The 19346-nt window shown below is 46.2% G+C and overlaps 1 protein-coding gene across 6 annotated transcripts in view; it reads left to right on the forward strand.

Moving 5' to 3' along the window:
- STK32B (serine/threonine kinase 32B) overlaps positions 1-19346 on the forward strand; it is a 397674-nt gene that overhangs the window by 251438 nt on the left and 126890 nt on the right. For all 6 annotated transcript variants that reach the window (XM_053901696.1, XM_019453728.2, XM_053901697.1 and 3 more), the window contains one exon: positions 13332-13505. In XM_053901696.1, coding sequence (XP_053757671.1) covers positions 13332-13505 — 174 coding nt within the window. The remainder of the gene's footprint in view (positions 1-13331; positions 13506-19346) is intronic.

The raw sequence follows: 19346 nt of genomic DNA on the forward strand, positions 1-19346 counted from the left end.
GGGATTCGCCCTTCCCCCCAGAGCACCGCCAGGTATGGAGCTGCGGAGTTGCAGACTTTGCGCTCCCCTTGTTTACACTCTTAATGGAATTTAAACCCTCTCCTTTCTCCTTTCTCCCTTTTTAGTTTCGTCCCTGCGGCTGTTTCCAGTTTTCCACTTTCTCTCCAGCTGCTTTTGGGGAGGGGTGCTTTTCCCGTATTCTCCCCCCTCCCCAGTCTCCGTCCTCTCTCCGCCCGCAAAAGCGGTTCCCTACCCTCCGCGGCTTGTTGCTCCCCCAATTCACCTCTCCACACCCCGTACCTGCTCAGGAATTGTCTTCTTGACTTCATTTTCAGACTCTTCATTTCCAGCACGTAGAAATACATTCTTGTTGTTGTCTGCTGATCTGTTTCATGTGACCTTCGTGATCCCGTTCATTCCGAAAGAATTTCCTTTTTGTAGATTCTTTAAAATTTTCCATGTGAGGTATCAGGTAATTTGTGAATGGAGATAATTTCACTTCCTTTCTAATATAGGTATCTTTTTTCCTTTCCTAATCGTCCTGACTAGAGCTCCAGTACAGTGCTGAATAGACGTGGTGAGAGCCGATGTCCTTATTCCTTAAAGGGAAGGCATTCAGTCTTGCCCGGTTCAGTCTGATTTGATTGTGGGTTTTTGGCAGATGACTCTTATCACGTTGAGGGAGCTTTATTCTCTTCCTAGTTTGTTGACCACTTTTATCATGAAAAGGTGCTGAATGTTGTCAAATTCTTCTGTGGCTATTGAGATGATCGTATTCTATTAATATCCTATTTCATGTTGACTTTTGTATATGAAACCAACCTTGCATTTCTATCATAAATTGTATTGGGTCACGATGTATAATTGTGTATGTGGCTGGATTCTGTTCATAGTATTTTGTTGAGGATTTTTGTGTCTGTATTTATAAAGGATATTGGTCTGTAGTTTTTCTTCCTTGTGATGTGTTTGAGTTTAGTACCAGGATAAAACATGCCTCCTACAATGAGTTGAGAAGTATTCTCTCCTCTTCTATTTTTTGGAAGAATCTGCAGAGCATTGTTGCTCATTGTTCTTTAATGTTTGGTAAAATTCACCAGTGAAGCCATATTATTCTGAACTTTACTTTGTGGGTGGTTATTATTACTATTGCTAATCCAGTTTCTTCACTTACTAAAACTCTAAATAAAACTCTGAATAAAAATGTTCAGATTTTATATTTCTTTTTGAATGAATTTTATACTTTACATATTTCTGTGAATTTGTCCATTTCATCTAGGTTATCTGATTTGTTGATATAAAATTCTTTATTAAGTTTTTTTTTTAAGGTTTATTTATTTTTGAGAGAGACAGAGACAGAGCGTGAGCAGGGGAGGGGCAGAGAGAGAGGGAGGCACAGGATCCAAAGCAGGCTCCAGGCTCTGAGCCGTCAGCATAGGGCCCGATGCGGGACTCGAACGCACAAACCATGAGATCATGACCTGAGCTGAAGTCGGACGCCCAACCGACTGAGCCACCCAGGTGCCCCGATATAAAATTCTTTATAGTATGCTTTTATAATCTTTTTATTTCTGTAAGGTTGGTAGTGATGTTTCCTCTGTCATTCCTAATGTAATACTTTGTCTCTTTTTTCTTTCCTTCCTTAGTCTAGCTAAGGATGGCAATTTTGTTGCTCTCACGAAGAACCAATTTTTGTTCCTGTTGTTTTTCTCTATTGTTTTTCTACTTTCCCTTTCATTAAATCCTGCTCTAATCGTTATTATCTCCTTCTGCTTGTTTGGGGTTTATTTTGCTTTTCTTTTTTCAATTTTCTTAAAGTAGAAGCTTGGGTTATTGATTTGAGGTTTTTCTTCTTTTTTAACATAGATGTTTATAACTAAAGAGTGTTTAAGCTGCATCCCAATTTTTATATGTTGCAATTTTGTTTCCATTCATCTCAAAATATTTTCTGTTTATAAACTTAAAGATAAACTTTCTTGTGATTTCTTCATTGAACCACTGGCTGCTTAGCATTGTGTTGTTGACTTTCTACGAATTTGTGAACTTCCAAACTTTTCTTCTATTTATACCTAAATTCATTTCTTTGTCATCATGGAACATACTTTATATGATTTCAGTCATTTTAAGTTTATTGAGACTTGTTTTATAGTCTAACACATGGTCTAGCCTGGATAATTCTTCATGTGTACTTCAGAAGAATGTATATTTGGCTATTATTGCCTGGGTGTTCTATCAATGGTACTGGAGTTTTTTTGTTTTTGTTCTTTGGGATGTAATGCAGTTCAAGTCTCCTATTTCTTTATATTTTTCCTATTTTGTTTATTCACTAACGTTTTTTTAAGTTTGTTTATTTGTTTTTTATTATCTTAAATTTAAATCCAAGTTAGTTAACATGTAGTGTGATAATAATTTCAGGAATAGAGTTAGTGATTCATCTCTTACATATAACACCCAGTGCTCATCCCAACAAGTACCCTCCTTAATGCCCCTCACCCCTTTAGCCCTTTTCCCCACCCAACACCCCACCATCAACTCTCAGTTTGTTCTCTATACTGAAGAGTCTCTTACGGTTTGTCTCCCTCCCTGTTTCTGTATTATTTTTGCTTCCCTTCCCTTATGTCCATCTGTTTTGTGTATTAAATTTCACATATGAGTGAAATCATATATTTGCCTTCCTCTCACTGACTTATTTTGCATAGCATAATACACTCTAGATCCATCCACATTGTTACAAATGGCAAGATTTCTTTCTTTTTGATAGGTGAGTAATATTCCTTTGTATATCTATACCACTTCTTCTTTATCCATTCATCCACCGATGGACAGTTAGGCTCTTTCCATACTTTGGCTATTGTTGATAGTGCTGCTATAAACATTGGGGTGCATGTGCCCCCTCAAATCAGCACCCCTGTATCCTTTGGATAAATACCTACTAGTGCAATTGCTTGGTCGTAGGGTAGTTCTATTTTTAATTTTTTGAGGAACCTACACACTGTTTTCCAGAGTGACTGCACCAACTTGCCTGCCCACCAGCAGTGTGAAGATCCTCTTTCCCCTCATCCTCACCAACATCCATTGTTGCCTGAGTTGTTAATGTTAGCCACTCTGACAGGTGTGATGGGGTATCTAATTGTGGTTTTGATTTGTATTTCCCTGATGATGAGTGATGTTGAGTATCTTTTCATGTGTCTATTAGCCATCTGGATGACTTCTTTGGAGAAGTGTCTATTCATGTCTTTTTCCCATTTCTTCACTGGATTATTTTTGAGGAGGATGCGGTCTTTGATAAGTTCTGTATATATTTTGGATACTAACCCTTTATCTGAGATGTCATTTGCAAATATCTTCTCCCATTCTGTCGGTTGCCTTTTAGTTTTGTTGATTGTTTCCTTCACTGTGCAGAAGCTTTTTATTTTGATGATGTCCCAAGAGTTCATTTTTGCTTTTCTTTCCCTTGCCTCCAGAGACATGTCAAGTAAGAATTTGCTGTGGCTGAGGTCAAAGAGGTTTTTGCCTGTTTTCTCCTCGATTTTGATGGCTTCCTCTCTTACATTGAGGTCTTTCATCCACGCTGAGTTTATTTTTGTGTCTGGTGTAAGAAAGCGGTCCAGGTTCATTCTTCTGCATGTCGCTGTCCACTTTTCCCAGCACCACTTGCTGAAGAGACTGTCTTTATTCCATTGGATAGTCTTTCCTGCTTTGTCAGAGGTTAGTTGGCCATACATTTGTGGGTCCAATTCTGGGTTCTCTCTTCTGTTCCATTGATATGGGTGTCTGTTTTTGTGCCAGTGCCATACTGTTATGATGATTACAGCTTTGTAATACATCTTGAAGTCTGGGATTGTGATGCCTCCAATTTTGGTTTTCTTTTTCAGGATTGTTTTGGCTATTTGGGGGGTCTTTGTGGTTCCACATGAATTTTAGGATTGTTTGTTCTAGCTCTGTGAAGAATGCTGGTGTTGTTTTAATATAGGTATTGCATTGAATATGTAGATGGCTTTGGGTAATATTGTCATTTTAACAATATTCTTCCAATTCAGGAGCATGAAATATTTTTCCTTTTTTTGTGCTTTTTTTCAATTTCTTTCATAAGATTTCTATAGTTTTCAGTGTATAGATTTTTCACCTCTTTGGTTAGGATTATTCCTAGGTATTTTATGGGTTTTGGTGCAATTGTAAATGGGACCAATTCTTTGATTTCTCTTTCTGTTGCTTCATTATTGGTGTATAAGAATGCAACTGATTTCTGTGCATTGATTTTATATCTTGCCACTTTGCTGAATTCATGAATCAGTTCTAGCAGTTTTTTGGTGGAATCTTTTGGGTTTTCCATATAGAGTATCATGTCATCTGCAAAGAGTGAAAGTTTGATCTCCTCCTGGCCAAATTGGATGCCTTTTATTTCTTTGTGTTGTCTGATTGCAGAGGCTAAGACTTCCAAAACTATGTTGAATAACAGTGGCGAGAGTGTCCCTCATTCTCCTAATCAGCATGCCTTAATGTCTCCTATGGAGATCTCACGGAGACGGGAACATGGTTTCTGTTCTGTATGTGCATTATCTAAAACACCTAGACCCGTGACTGACTGACGTGTCTGATGTGTCGTGGGTGCTCAGTGAATATTTGTTTAGTAAAGTATCTTGTGTCTGTAAGCACAAGAAGAAATGTATCGAGAGCCTCATTGATGTAGCATTACTTACAACAATGAAAAAGCAAAAACAATTTATGCATGATAATATGATGTAGGATGATACCATATTAAAAATGAGCCAAGTAAGAATGAATTGTAAGTGAGTCAAACATCACAAGTTCAAAATACATGAACCACAAGTTGATAGAGCTGAAAGGAGAAGCAAAAAATATCCACAATTTTCGGCGGGGACTTGGACATTCATTCCTAGGTAGAAAGTCAGTGAAGATATAAGAACTGAAACACTATCAGTCATTTAGCACGTGACTGACATTTACAGGTCATTTAACAGTAGGATATGCGTCTTTTCCAAGGGCCCATGGATCATTCATACAGGTATACCAATTCCTGGGCCGCAGAAGGAACCTTGACAAATTTTAAGAAATGAAATGACAAAGCGTGTTCTCCACCCATGACAGAAACAAAGTAAAATCAGTAACAGAAAGACAGCAAGCAAAGATCCAAATCCTGAGAAGTTAAGCACAAACCTCTAATGATTCTTGGGTCAAAGAAGAAGGCTTAAAAGAAATAAAGATACATATGTGTATGAAAATGAAAACACAACATATTAAAATTTGTGGAATCCATCTACGACAGGGATGGCAGTGTCAATAGCTCTAAATGCTTGCATTAGAAGAGGGGAAAGGTCTCAAATTAATCATCTAGTGTTGATCTCAAAAAAAAAAAAAAAAAAAAAAAAACAACTTAAAAACAAAGAGAAAAATAAACCCAAAGCAAGCAGAGGAAGGAAATAATCAAGAGTGGAATCAATGAAATTGAAAATAGGAGAGCCATAGGGAAAAAAAAAAAACAAACAATGGAACAGTCAGCTGGTTCTTCAAAAAATAATTAAAAAGACTGATAAGCCTCTGGCGAGACTGACATATATAAGCTGAGGGAAGAGACAAGGTACGAACATCAGAAATAAAACACAGGCGATCACTGCAGATCTCGCAGCCAGGAAGAGGAGAGTTAGAAGTACTGGGAACAATTTCATACTCATACATTGGACAGCGTAGAAGAAATGGACCAGTTCTTCAAACCCCACAAAGTACCAAAACCGAACCCAGAAAAAAAATTAACCCCATAATCCTGTAACGAGGAAATAAATTGAATTCATAATTTAAAAGCTCCTGAAAACAAAGTCCCCTGCCCAGATGGTTTCACTGGAGAATTCTATTAAATATTTAAGGCATTAGCAACAATTTTTTATGCGGTCTCTTCCAGAAAATGGAAGAGAAGTAAATGCGTCCCAGTTCATTTGATGAAGCTTGTATTCCTCTGAGGCCCAACACAGATAAGGACAGTACAGTAAGAGAATGCTGCAGACCATTCGTGAATACAAATGTATATGGGAAGCCCCCCACGGTGTGAATTACCATAATTCACTTCCCATTCTTTTCCTCAATGCCCCTTTTAAAAAAAAATGCAGGTTATACATTTCTTTTGGAACTCCCCCGAGGGAGAGGTTTGGGTTCTGCTCTGCTCTGTGCTCGCTCGCACTGGGGAGGCCAGGGCTACCTGCTCTCGGCTTGTCCGGGTGCTCAGCACACGTACTTCTCCATTGTTCCACAGTTTTCCTCTCTATCTCTTCCATCAGTCTTGCTTTGTTAGCCACTGGCAAACCTTGAGAATCATGCGGGATACAAATGACATGAAATGAAATGAAATCATCCAGCTACAGCAACAGTGTTCTGCATTTACACAGGTAGACACGCGGTATGGTCTGCAAAGCTCTGATGCTTCGCGGCAGCTGGTAGGAAACCTGGGCTTCCCTTCACCTTTACATGGTCCTAGGAGTCCTCCTGCCCCAAACGGCCTGGACCTGGGGAGCCGGATGGGGTTTGAGAGTGTCCCCTTGCTGCCACTTGGCCCGCAGGGGGCAGGTGGAAGCCAACCAGCAACACTGGCTTCTGGGAAGGGGACAGGGACAGAATCAGCTTGATGTGGAGAACAATGGGGGCCAGGATGTATGAATGGCTTGAGCTCTTGTGTGGCTCAATTCAAATTTTTTTTTTTAAAAAAAAGCTTATTGTGGATGTTATTAAAGACTTCTGTGTATCAAGCACAATTCAGATTTGATAAGCTCCTTGTTATGTGTACAGAATGAGCGGACGGAAGGCCCAGCATCCCGTTATTGGATTCCTGAGCCTAAGACGGTATTTTTAGCTCTTCTCTTGCTGCACATTCAATCGCTGAGAATCACCGGCAGTGAGCGTGGTCGGCGAGCCCTCCTCCCTGTCTGCTCCCCCTTGGAGATTGGACTGCACAGGAAATGGTCTGAGAGATGCTCAGCTCCTTGTCCTGGCAGGTGCCACACAACAAGGACACAGGAGGTAAATGTCAGAGACACGCAACTTGTCCCGGCTGCTAGGGCTTCCAGAAGACCAACCCACAGGGCGTCTCCCGGCTTGGCCCCTGTAACCCAGGGAAGAAAAGTAGAGAAAAGCGTGTGTTTTATTTATTGATTTATTGATTTTTAATTTTTTTAATGTTTATTTATTTCTGAGGCAGAGAGAGACAGAGCATGAGTGGGGGAGGGTCAGAGAGAGAGGGAGACACAGAATCAGAAGCAGGCTCCAGGCTCTGAGCTGGCAGCACAAAGCCCGATGCGGGGCTTGAACTCACAAACCGTGAGATCATGACCCGAGCCGAAGTCGGTCGCTCAACCGACTGAGCCACCCAGGCACCCCGAAAAGCGTGTGTTTTAAATGGCTGAGTGGCACCATGGTGCTTGGGGCACTAAGAAAGGTTTATGACTTCCTGCCCTTTCCTTCCCATGCCTCCCCTGCCACCGACAACACGTGGTCGACTGGTGGCCTCCTGGCGCCAAGTACGAGCAAGGTTAGCTGAAACAAGAGGAGGGGGTGCCTGGGGGGCTCAGTCGGTGGAGCATCCGACTTCGGCTCAGGTCATGATCTCGCGGTTCATGAGTTCGAGCCCCACATCGGGCTCTGTGCAGACAGCTCGGAGCCTGGAGCCTGCTCCGGATTCTGTGTCTCCCTTTCGCTACCCACCCCTCCCTCGCTCCCTCTCTCTCTCTCTTCCTCTCTCAAAAATAAATAAGCGTTAAAAAAAAAGAAAGAAACAAGGAGGAGCTGGGTCAGGTGTTCCCACTCGGATTTCCCCCTGGACACAGCAACTCTCGTATGCACTCATGTGTCTTCTCACCATGGTTAACGTGGCTGACCTTCAGTGCACAAGCTTCCCGACACCGGTTCTAGAGGACCCGACGTGCTATTGAAGAAGGGGCGTCACCCAGCTGGGGACAGGTCAGCCTCTCTTGGCCTTGGCTTCCTCTGTTGGAAAAATGAGGGGCGTAATGCCCACCTTGCATGGTTAAATGGGGTGAGGGCTGAGGGATGATGGGAGGTCCGTGGAGAGCACCCTTCCTTCCCACCTGAGTTTGGGACCACTCAAGAGATGCCCTGGGGCTCAGGCACGTGGAAGTGAAAGTATCAGCTTTGTTGCAGACACAGTTGATTGAAGAACTTGGCTTTCGCTCTGCACCCAAAGGCTTGCTAACACTTTGGCTTTGAAATGGAATCACCCTAAGGATACGGGGTCACCTTGCAAGCCCCCTCTCCATTGGCCAGGTCTCTGGCCATTACAGGGAGCAGACCGAGTGTAAACCCTCTGTGGGAAGACCCAGAAGCCCGGCGGGAACCCAGAAGGAGCCGAGCTGAGCCCACTGGCAGCTGCTTCCCAACAGCTCACCAGACGGTTCACTTCTGCTCCCTGCACAGGAGTGAGGCTTTGGAGGGAGACTGGGAGAGTCGCTCTCAGGCCAGTGGGAGGTCCTGGTCTCTGTGAGGAGCAGGGAGGCCAGAACAAAGGAGGCTCCGATAAGCAATGACTTCGACCCAATGCAGAGCCCAGCACCCAGCAGAGATTTGCCTCTAGTCATCCCTCCACCTTCCCTGTCTCCTTCTGTGCTGCCTTCCCCCTCGCCCCAGCCTCCTGTGGAGGAAGTACCAGATTAACTTAACGTGCCACCCAGGCCACGGGTACTCTGTTTGTGACCCATTCATTCCGAGTGTATGATGCTCTGGGCAATGTGCTAAACGCAGGGGACAGTGTCAAACAGGCCTGATCCCTGTGCACGGAGATGGCTGGCTGGTGGGGAGAAGAGACCAGGAGAGAGAGGGTCCCCGAGCCACGAGGAAAGTGCTGCCAGAGCCTCAGGCAGGGATTCTAGATTCTGGAGATGGGTTGTGTTAGTTCAGTTCCCAGCTCTTCCATTTCCTGGGGAAATGTTCTTTAACCTCCCTGAGCCTCCATGTCCAGGTCTGTCCAGGATGGCTCCTGCTAGTACCTACCTCAAAGGGCTATTGGGAGAATAAAATGAATTAACACGCATAAAGCACGTAGAACGGTACCTGGCCCGTGGTAGGCGCCTTATCAGTGCTATTATAGGGCACCAAGGACCAAAAGGAGTGTCCCCCAACTCAGTCTTCCAGGGTTAGGGAGGAGGGCTTCTAAGAACAGGAGCATGAATCTAAACCATGGTTTCTCAACCACAGCACTGTGGACATTTGGGGCCAGGCCATTCTTTGTGTGAGGGGCCACCCTGTGCCTTGGAGAAGGCTTAGCAGCAACCTCGGCCCCTACCCACTAGATGCCAGTAGCACTCCTCCCAGTTGTGACAACCCAAAGCATCTCCAGACGTTGTTCTATGTCCCAGGGGAGCAGCGTGGCCCCTGGTTGGGAACCACTGCTCCGCACTGAGAAGAGAAGGGTGGACGAGAGCAGAGAGGTGGTGGCAGGGACCATATTGAGCTCCTTGGGAACGCGGGAGCACGGGGTCCACGTCCAGGGTGAATCTGGACCCGCAGCAGTGGGTTGATCCAGGGCACTAGTCATGGCCATGACATCAAATCCCAGCCCCCTTCTGATGACCCACACTCAGGCGAGCCATCGAGGGCAACCTCTTCCACGGACTCCCAGCTTCTGGCACCGGGCTGATGCGTGAGAGAAGCCTTCTGAGGATTCGTGGATGCGTGGGCCATCCCACACTTGGGACGCGGTCCCTGAGGGCATTCACCGGGTGTCTCCTCTAAATGTATCCTTCGGTTAAGAAAGCTCCTCCGTGAGCATGACACCAGACCACCTCTCTTTTCTCCCTGTGGTGCTGCTTTTACAGACTCGGACTTTGATGCCTTCAGTGTCTCTTGAACATCGTACAAAAAAATCCCTGTTAAGCGTGTTACTCTGTAGAGGTACTTCATGCAGATCGTTGTTTGCCACATTACAAAATGCCATCGTTGTAAGAATCTAATGGGAGAAAGTTCCTCCTGGCTTCATACCAGGAATAATCATGCTTTTCCTAAACAACTGATTCCTTGTTTCCACGTTGACCCTGGATCATAAGGCTGATCGTGTTTCTCTGCTTGCCGGAAAGGTTAGACACACATTTATGGCCTGTTTGGGGCCAACACACGAGCTCGCTGACCATGAATTGGGGTATTTTTGCCTGCTTACAGTTTCTTGAATCCCTTTTTTATTCTTTGACCCGATCTATGGCTTACTTACTTTTAATTTTGTTAAGCGATATGTATTTTGCAAGTAACCTTTAAAGCTTTTTGGAGCAAGATTGGAAATTAAGGAACAAATTTTTTTTAAACCAGACACAGGGTTCTGCGTGCTGGTATATTTCCGCATCCAAGCCAAAACTGGTGCCTTCCAAACTCCTGAACTTCTTTGATGTTGGAAGGAGAGCCTAATTGATTTCTCCATGGCTCAGGGTTACCAGGATAGAGTGCAGGTTTCTCATTTGTGATCTCCATTTCCATGACAATGTGCAGCATTATCGTGAGAACATACTTATCATTCCAGCCCAAGAGGAGGCAAAAGGAAGCATTGCACAAAGCTGCAGAGATAAATGAAAGGTCATTGTCTGTTCTCCAATAACAGTGCTGAGTCTCCTTGGGGATGTAGAGTCCATGGCCCAGGGCAAAAACTGGATCTGTGGTGAGAGAAAGCCACAACAACCTGAGTTATTGCTTAAATTTCTATTCTCTTCGCATGTTGGATTTCCTCTTAAAATTCACTCCGGTCTGCAAGTTTCTTTCCTAGAAATTCACGTTGCCCCTCCAAAGAGTTCTGACGGAATATCGAATGAGATGCCCTTTGACAGTTTAGCTGTGAACAAGGGTGCAGAACTCAACTGGTTATTCATGTGATGTTTCAATAGTCCTTCAACTCTCAGAATACAAATTGGGCATCTGTAGGAGGCATTTAGAGCTAATTCCTGTGGTTCCTTTTTGAGCATCTGAACCCTCCTCTCCAGTAGCAAATACACAGATGTACCAGCTGACTCTTTGGGTTCCAAATGACAGAAAGACCATGTCAAGTAGCTTAGGTCAGAAGGCGCGTCACTGTGCGTGGTAAGTGTAAGGTTCAGGCTTCTGTCCAGGCTGGAGCCAGCATCTCCAACAAGGCTCCTGTGTTTAGCCCTCACCCTGTTTGACCCTCTGCCGCTTCCCGCTGCAGGTGTGTTGTACGCCCATTTGGGGCAAGAGGGTGTCACAGCGTCTAGCCTGGCAAGCCCAGAGGAGAAGGCTTTTATTTCATCCGTCCCAGGGAGCACCCCAAGGGGTCCTGATGAACTGACACCAGCAGCCAGGGGACGTGTGTCTATACCTCCTAGTCAGCCCTGGCCATAGATCTGCTCATCTCTTCGCTGAAGGGGAGGAGCGGGAGTCATCAGACAGCGCCAACGGGAGCCCCTGAGGTGAGAGGGAGAATCCCCAGCGAACCCGAAGTGTGGGCATGACAGGCATTTTGAGACCAGAGTTTCCACAAACTAGCGATGGTTTTCACAGACGCTTCTTGAATGGAGACAAAGAGCCCCACTTCATCGTAGACTCCGGTATTACCATGATGCCAAATCTGGGCCAGCACAGTGGCAGGTAGGAAAACGTGGACTAGTGCTATCGGAACACTATGCAAAATCCTAAATGAGATATTGGCCGCTTGAATCCAGGAAACACACCCAGGTTGGGGGAGCACAGTGCGTGCGTCACAGCACCACCTAGTGGTGTGTGGTTGTAAATGCGCTGGGGAGAGACTGGGTCTGGGGTTCGTGTGCCCCTCTTCTTGTTGACTCGCTGGGTCCCTTCTTCCCTCTGGGCCCCAGTTTCCTCTTCTGTCGAACGAGGGGAAGAGGCTGGATGGCCCAGGTCTAATCTCCGAGGGTCTGAGTCAAAGGTCTAAGCCCCCATGAAAACAGTCTGTCATTCTGTGGTTATATCTCAGGATTCCCTTAACTTCCCATGGTTCTGTATGGGATGTGGAAACATTTTACAAGGGTGAGATTCCTCTCTCGAGGTTTGAACACCATCCTGAGGTTCTATATATTGGCTCTTTAGTCCCGAGGAAGCCTGAATGCATTTTGTAAAAACGAATTGAGTAATGTGTCATTCTCTGTTGCTGAAACAAGCAAACGGACAACCCCCGCCCCCCCCGAAAAACTCCCAAGCTGCCGGTCGCTGCTGGCTGTCCCAGGTTGCTCAGCCAGGGCCGTTGGCTGGAGCTCCTGTTTTCCTTCTTGTGGCCTCTCTGTGGGGCTTGGGCTCTGGCCGGGTCCTGGAAGGCAGTTCGAGTAGAAACTGCTGGTTCCCTTCAGGCCTGGACGCAGACTTGCCAGAACATCGCTGCATTCAGTGGGCACAGAACCAGGCTCCGTGTGGGGAGTCGCGTGTGGTGGGAGGGAAGAGAGGGACGTCGGGGAGGGGGGTGCAGCTTTGGAGAGCACCTACCTCAGGTCCCAAAAACACCTAGTTAAAGCAGGTACTAAAGACAAAGTAATGTATACACTGGACTATTACTGAGCCATTAAAAAAAAAAAAAAATGAAGTCCTGCCATTTGCAACAACATGGATGGATCTAGAAAGTATTATGCTAAGTGAAATTAGTCAGGGAAAGACCAGTACCATATGATTTCACTCCGAGGTGGAATTTAAGAAACAAAGCAAACAAGCAAAGGAAGGGAAAAAAAAAAGAGGGAGAGAGACCGAGAAACAGACTCTTAACTGTAGAGAACGAGCTTACGGTCACCAGAGAGCAGGTGGTGGGGGGCTCGGGGAGATGGGGCTGGGGATTAAGGAGGGCACTTTGTTGTGATGAGTACCTGGTGTATGAAGTGTTGAATCACTAGGTTGGACACCTGAAGCTGACACTACACTGTATATTAATCAACCGGAATTTAAATAAAAACTTTAAAAATTTTCTACTCTATTTTTAAAGTTTATTGATTTATTCTGAGAGAGACAAGAGAGAGTGCTCAAGCAGGGCAGAGAGAGGGAGACAGAGAATCCGAAGCAGGCTCCAGGCTCCGAGCCGTCAGCACAGAGCCCGACGCGGGGCTTGAGCCCACGAACCGCGAGATCGTGACCTGAGCCGAAGTCAGACGCCCAACCGACTGAACCCCCCAGGGGCCCCTAAAACATCTTAAAACTTAAAGTCATGGGTTGATGTCTGGCATTGGTTAAAATGCCATTTGTCTGCGAGAGCCCTGTGACTTCGGTGACACCAGTGCCTCTCTCTGAGCCTCAGGTGACGCTTCTGTAAAACGGGGGCATCGGTCCGGAGGACGTTGGAGCACCTCTGTCCCCTAACCTGCTCTGTCCCTCTGTGCTCCTAGGTACTCCTTCCAGGACGAGGAGGACATGTTCATGGTGGTGGACCTGCTCCTGGGCGGAGATCTGCGTTACCACCTGCAGCAGAACGTCCACTTCACGGAGGGGGCGGTGAAGCTGTACATCTGCGAGCTGGCGCTGGCCCTGGAGTATCTGCAGAGGTTCCACATCATCCACAGGTGCCTGGGCTGCCGGAGGGGTGCCTGGGGGCCACGGCCCGCTGGGAGGCCGGGCGGGGCATTTCCTCACCGACGTCTGTCCGAAGGGGCAGCAGGTGGAGCTCAGGAACATCAGAACAGCCTCTTCCCGCCCTTACATCCTCTACAGTCGGCCCGCTCCCTTGTCACCTGCGTCCGAGGCCACCACCCCGCCACAGAGAGACGCGGCTGGTGGTTGGCCTTTGCTTCTCCGTTGCAGCGTGACTTCAGGAGGCTGGAATGTTCTGGCCCCCCAGTCTCATGTTAGAAAGGTCATGTGGCATTAGTTGGGAGTCTGAGGGAATCTACTGTCTTCCTTTCCATACGTGAAATTGGTGCTGTGCCGCGGGGAGGATTTCTTTCTCCTGGGAACGCCTCGGGGCTGGCCCTGGGCTCTGGGTATAAGCTCTGGGTTTCTGCTCCTTGCTCAGAACCCTTGCTTCCCCCTGCCCGGGCACAGCTCTGCCACTCCAAGCAGGCCGGCAAAGCAAGTTTGTCTGCAGAGGCAGGAGGCCAGCCAGAGGCTTCCAAAAGTGATGGTGACAACAAGCAAAGTCTTCTCGCTCTTTCCAGAGGAGGGGGCTGGCGTGAGTGGCTCCAGATTTGTTCACCTTGGGTCTTGCGCTGTGCCTCACTGCTCTTCTTATGACATATGTGATTTTGGAAGACATGGCAAAGAAAGACTTGACCTTCTAGGTAAAAATGGTAGATTAAGCATGCACACACACACACACACACACACAAACACATCTACAGTTTGTTCCTCCTGGAACTCCAGTAAAACGGCAGCAAGAAGATTCGATAAATGACAAACTCACAAAGATGGGGAAGACTAAAGAGGAGACTAGAGAAAAACATGGCGGGGGGAGGTTCTGAAAGAAAACGGAGAGTGGTGGATGATGAGTGTCCAAGAACGTAAATTCCAGGTTGTCACTGGGGACAGCCGAGCGCCGATGGACGCTGACGAGTGCTCCCTAGGGGCAGGGACTGACAGTCATCAGTATATATGGAAGGAAGAAGGGAAGTAAAAAGGAGGCTAAAGTAAGGTGAACTGTTTGAAAGCCTTTTAGGAAGTATTGAGAACCCAAAGCTGCTTGTCCATTGTGAATAACTCGATGGCTGAGGAATCGTCTGAGTAATTTTGCCCAAGCAGACAAATAATGTTTGCTCCCTAAAGATGCAAAAATTAGCGAGGGTTTGCACTGAAGTACACCAAGCTTACTTGAGTTAGGACATTGTATTGAAAAGAGTGTATCGGGAGACCTGGTGGCTCAGTCGGTTGAGCGTGTGGCTCTTGATTTCAGCTCAGGTCACGATCTCGCCCTTGGTGAGTTCAAGCCCTGCGTCAGGCTGTGTGCTTGACAACGCGGAGCCTGCTTGGGATTCTATGTTTCCCTCTCTCTCTGCCCACCCCCACTCGTGCTCTCTCTGTCTCTCCAAATAAACAAATAAGCTTAGAAGGAAAGAGTATACCAACCAGATGCTAAAATATACAACCTCTCCCCATGCCAGCTGGGCTCCAAGAGTGGCATGTCCAGACCTTCCTCCAGGCAGGAAACTGTGATTTCAGTGAGGGGTGATCCAAGAGCAAAGAGACCTGACTTCACAGCTTCCCCACCACCACTTAGCACGTAGTTCACAGCCAACAAGCCCCACTCATTTGTCGTAAGCTGCCAACTAGGTAACCGATGACCAAGGGTTATAAGACATATGGAAATCTCCTGGCACAAACAGTGAGGTCCAAACAATGAAATGGAAAGAGGAAAAACAGATCTTGGAATAAATAGACACCATGCGAGGAGGAGAAAATAGCAAAATAACCGTGATCAGTATTTCCAGAGGGATAAAAAGATTTTTGCAATTATATAATAAGAAATGTGTATATAGTAAGAAATACATAATAAGAATCACCATGTTTATTTAAAATTTGGAAGACATTGGAGCTCTTCTAAATTAAAAACATGACAGTAGAAATGAAAAACTCGAAAGATGTGTTAGAAGACAAAGTTGACATCCGTCACACAGTAATATAGAAAGATAAATAGAAAATACGAGAGGGGCGCCTGGGTGGCTCAGTTGGTTAAGCATCTGACTTCGGCTCAGGTTATAATCTCACAGTTTGTGAGTTCAGGTCCCACATCGGGCTCTGTGCTGACAGCTCGGAGCCTGGAGCCTGCTTACGATTCTTTGTCTCCCTCTCTCTGCCCCTCCCCTTCTCTCTCTCTCTCTCTCTCTCTCTCTGTGTCTCTCTTTGTCTCTCTCTCTCAAAAATAAATAAACATTAAAAAATTTAAAAAAATAGAAAAGAAAATACAAGAGGAAATAGAAGAAAATGAGGCAACCGTCTGGTAATCCTAACCTCAGATGAGAGAGAGACAAGAGAGAAAACATAGTGGGAGAAATGATCAATGAAATAATTATTGAATATCTCTTGGACCTGAAAGAGCCGAGTTTCCAGATTGAAAGATGCCCATCAGGACAAACCCCAGGTCCCATAAGCTTCCACAGATGAACAGCAGGCTATAAAGGCTGAGGAATCAGACGTGTTTGGGGTTTATCAGGGGCTAGAAGGCAGCGGACACATGCTCTCAATCAAGTGTGAGGGTGTACATTTCCAGAAGTTCAGGGTCTCCAAAAAACGTACCTTACATTCCCTTTTCCTCAAGGAACTATCAGAAAAAGAGGTGGACTCCACCAAAATAAAGGAATAAATCAGGAAGGGGGAAGGAACGGAAAATGTGTGGCTCCAGCAGAGGAGAGAGGCATAGGGAGTCTCCAGGATGGTGATAAAGGGAGGTCCCAGGATGTCGGTTGTGCCCACGGTGTAGACCCTGACCAGTGCTGACTGGAGTGGATCGAAATACCCTGGGGCAGGGTTCTCCAGGAATCATGGGCTGGTGGGATTCCTGATGCCTCTGGATGCCTTGAGAGGAACTTATTTAGTTGGTGAAGCATCTGAAGTTGAATAAATGAGAAGTTTAGGAAAAAGCTCAACAATACATAAAAGGCAGTTATTAACTCTAGGGAATGGAGGCATTGTACACGATGTTGTCTGTGTGCAGCATAGCTTATTACATGAATTCGCTCCATACAATCATAATCAGTGCAGCCCTGAAGGTCAGTCTAACCAGAAATACAAAACTCCACTGGGGAATGGTTGGAGGGGAAGATGACCATGTCTTCTGGGGGCCGGGAGGATGGGGGGGGAAGAGTGTTACATCCTCATTTTCCACAGTGGGAGGCCAATAGATGGAGCCTGAAATGCAAAAGGTATCTATTATTTAGAGAAAAGGAGCTATGTCTACCAAAATTATCACCTGGACAAGATGGATGGATGGATGGATGGATGGATGGATGGATGGATGGATGGAGAGAGAGAGATGGGGAGAAAGTGATAGGGGTTGTTTCTATATTAGAACACTTGCAGAACCACTGATTCCTTGGATTATTTGCATCCCTAATTTTGATACAAATGGCTAACATCACACAATGAACAAGATCAGGAAGGAGGAAGAAGTTATGATAGTAGTCGTACGTAGTCGTAAAGGGGTTGTTCAGTGTAATGCCGCGTGTTCGCTGCAGGCCCGCTGTCCATTTATGTGGCCATTCATCGGCCTTTGCACGCAGCAACCCTGGCTCCAGACTCCGTGTCTGTAAGCGCTGTGCTGTATTTGTTGAGGAAGGTCACCCCATGCCGCCGTCGCCTCTGTGCACCGGCAGGGTTCTTTGAAGGTGCTCAAAGGACCACGTTCTTTGCCGGTCCGTTTTACAAACGTCATTCGTGAATTATCACAGCCGCTGCTGCCCTAGTGTGCAAAAGATGATCAGTTGGCCTCGTTTGCCCCAGACACGGAGTCACGTGGATGTTGGTGAGATATGGGTACCAGCCTCCCAGAGCAGAGCCAAAGATAGGCAGGATCTGGAACTGTGACATATGAGAGTGATGGTGGCAACCACGTTTTCATTTCAGCCAGTGTTTCTAAGTCACTGTACTTAAAAATCAGATCATCTGCCCTTAGACTCCAGATCTACCCTGGAGAAAAGGAGCGAGCTCACAACTTAGAGAAATGTTTAAAAATCCACCTACCTTACCATTTCTAAAATGGTAGACTTGGCAGGGATTTGAGTCCACTTTTTTCCCTCCCGTGTAATTCAACAAGTCCCTTCATCACCGTGCGTTCAGACTTGAAATTATGGGCTGTACACGCTGGGCATAAGGATATGTGATAATGCTGTGCAATGTGTTGCGTTCATTCAACAGATGAATTTATGAACCTCCCGCTCCTTCCGTGCTAGGCATTGCCATCGCCACATTTTTTTAAGTAAGCTCCCCACCTACGGTGGGGCTCAAACTCATGACCCTGAGATTAAGAGTCGGCAGATGCGCTGCCTGCCAGCTGAGTTAGCCAGATGCCCTCTGCTGCCATATTTATACAGACAGATGGGTGTCGCTTTCTTGAAAGTTGCCACACGTGAAAGTCGTAGCATCATTCTGCCAATGCAGGCCTCGGTTAGAGCACCAGAAACTTGTGTCTTCCGTCTTGGTGGCCTTGGGCAAGTTACTGAACTCCAGCTGCTTATTTGGACCTCAGTTTTCAAATCTGTAAAACGGACCTGATGATGCCGACTTCATTGGGCTGTTGTGCAAATTCCATGAGCAAGAGGTCATAAAACATTTAGCTGTGCCTGGCATCTTGTAGCAGCTTCATTCTCTTTCCTTTGTCTGGAGAACTGACTATGGAACCTGGTGTTTACTCTTTTCTCATATACTCGGTGGTGACAAATCTCCCACCTTTGAGGATGGCGTTATGGATCTATAGAAAGCACAAGGTATTTCGGGGTATACCCCTTGAGTTTGAAAGTGTCTGAGTAGGGGAATATCATTAAGTGTTGAAAATAAACCGTTGTTCTCAAGCAATTAGAGATCTACTTTTTAGAGTGTATGTGTCAGTCCTTCGTTCTTCAACCAGGAAGATGGCCAGCCCTTGGGAAAAAATGATGAGCAGGTCTCCTAGGTGGAAGAGGCAACCATTCTGGGGGTCAAATTATTGCAATTCAAGATGGGGACCCACACCAGGGGGCCACACAGTGGCTACGGGAGCCCCGAGGAAGGCACCCAGCCCAGACTGGGATGCAGGGTGGGGCAGGGGACACAGAGGAAGCTGGGGAGGCTTCCTCTGGGACATTCGACTTGTAGTGATTTGAGGACAAGGAGGGATTAGCCCCAAGGAGGAATACAGGAGGCACCGGGCAGAAGCACCCGGACGTGGGAGGCCTGGGCAGAGGCAGGGGCGGGGGGTGGATGGGTGGGAGAGCCTGCCCTGCTCAGGTTGGTGAGGAACACACCCTGAGGCCCTTGCTGGTGTCATCCACAGATGGGCTGAAGCTTGGCAGTGACATGGTCCAGCTGGTAATTGAGAATGACCTTTCTGAAGGCCCCAAAAGCACTTCCAAGAAGGATCTTCAGCCAGGGCAGGGTCACTGGACGAGGTATCCAGAAGGACCAAGTCATACAAGATCAAATGAATGGCAAAAGTCACAATGAATCAAGTTTATTGAACTTCTGTATGTCGGTACATATATACATATATACACACATATGCACACACGTGTGTTTATGTGTACGTGTGCATATGTATGCAGATGTGTGTGTTGGATAGATAGATAGATAGATAGATAGATAGATAGATAGATAGAGCACACACAAATATCAGCTTATTTAATCCTGGCATCAATCAAATGGGCTAGGGGCACCTGTGTGGCCCAGTTGGTTAAGCATCTGACTCTTGGTTTCAGCTCAAGTCATGATCTGAGGGCTCGAGG

Source organism: Panthera pardus, unplaced genomic scaffold (assembly GCF_024362965.1).
Source record: "Panthera pardus isolate Hobbes unplaced genomic scaffold, ASM2436296v1 HiC_scaffold_13, whole genome shotgun sequence".
Taxonomy (NCBI): Eukaryota; Metazoa; Chordata; class Mammalia; order Carnivora; family Felidae; genus Panthera; species Panthera pardus.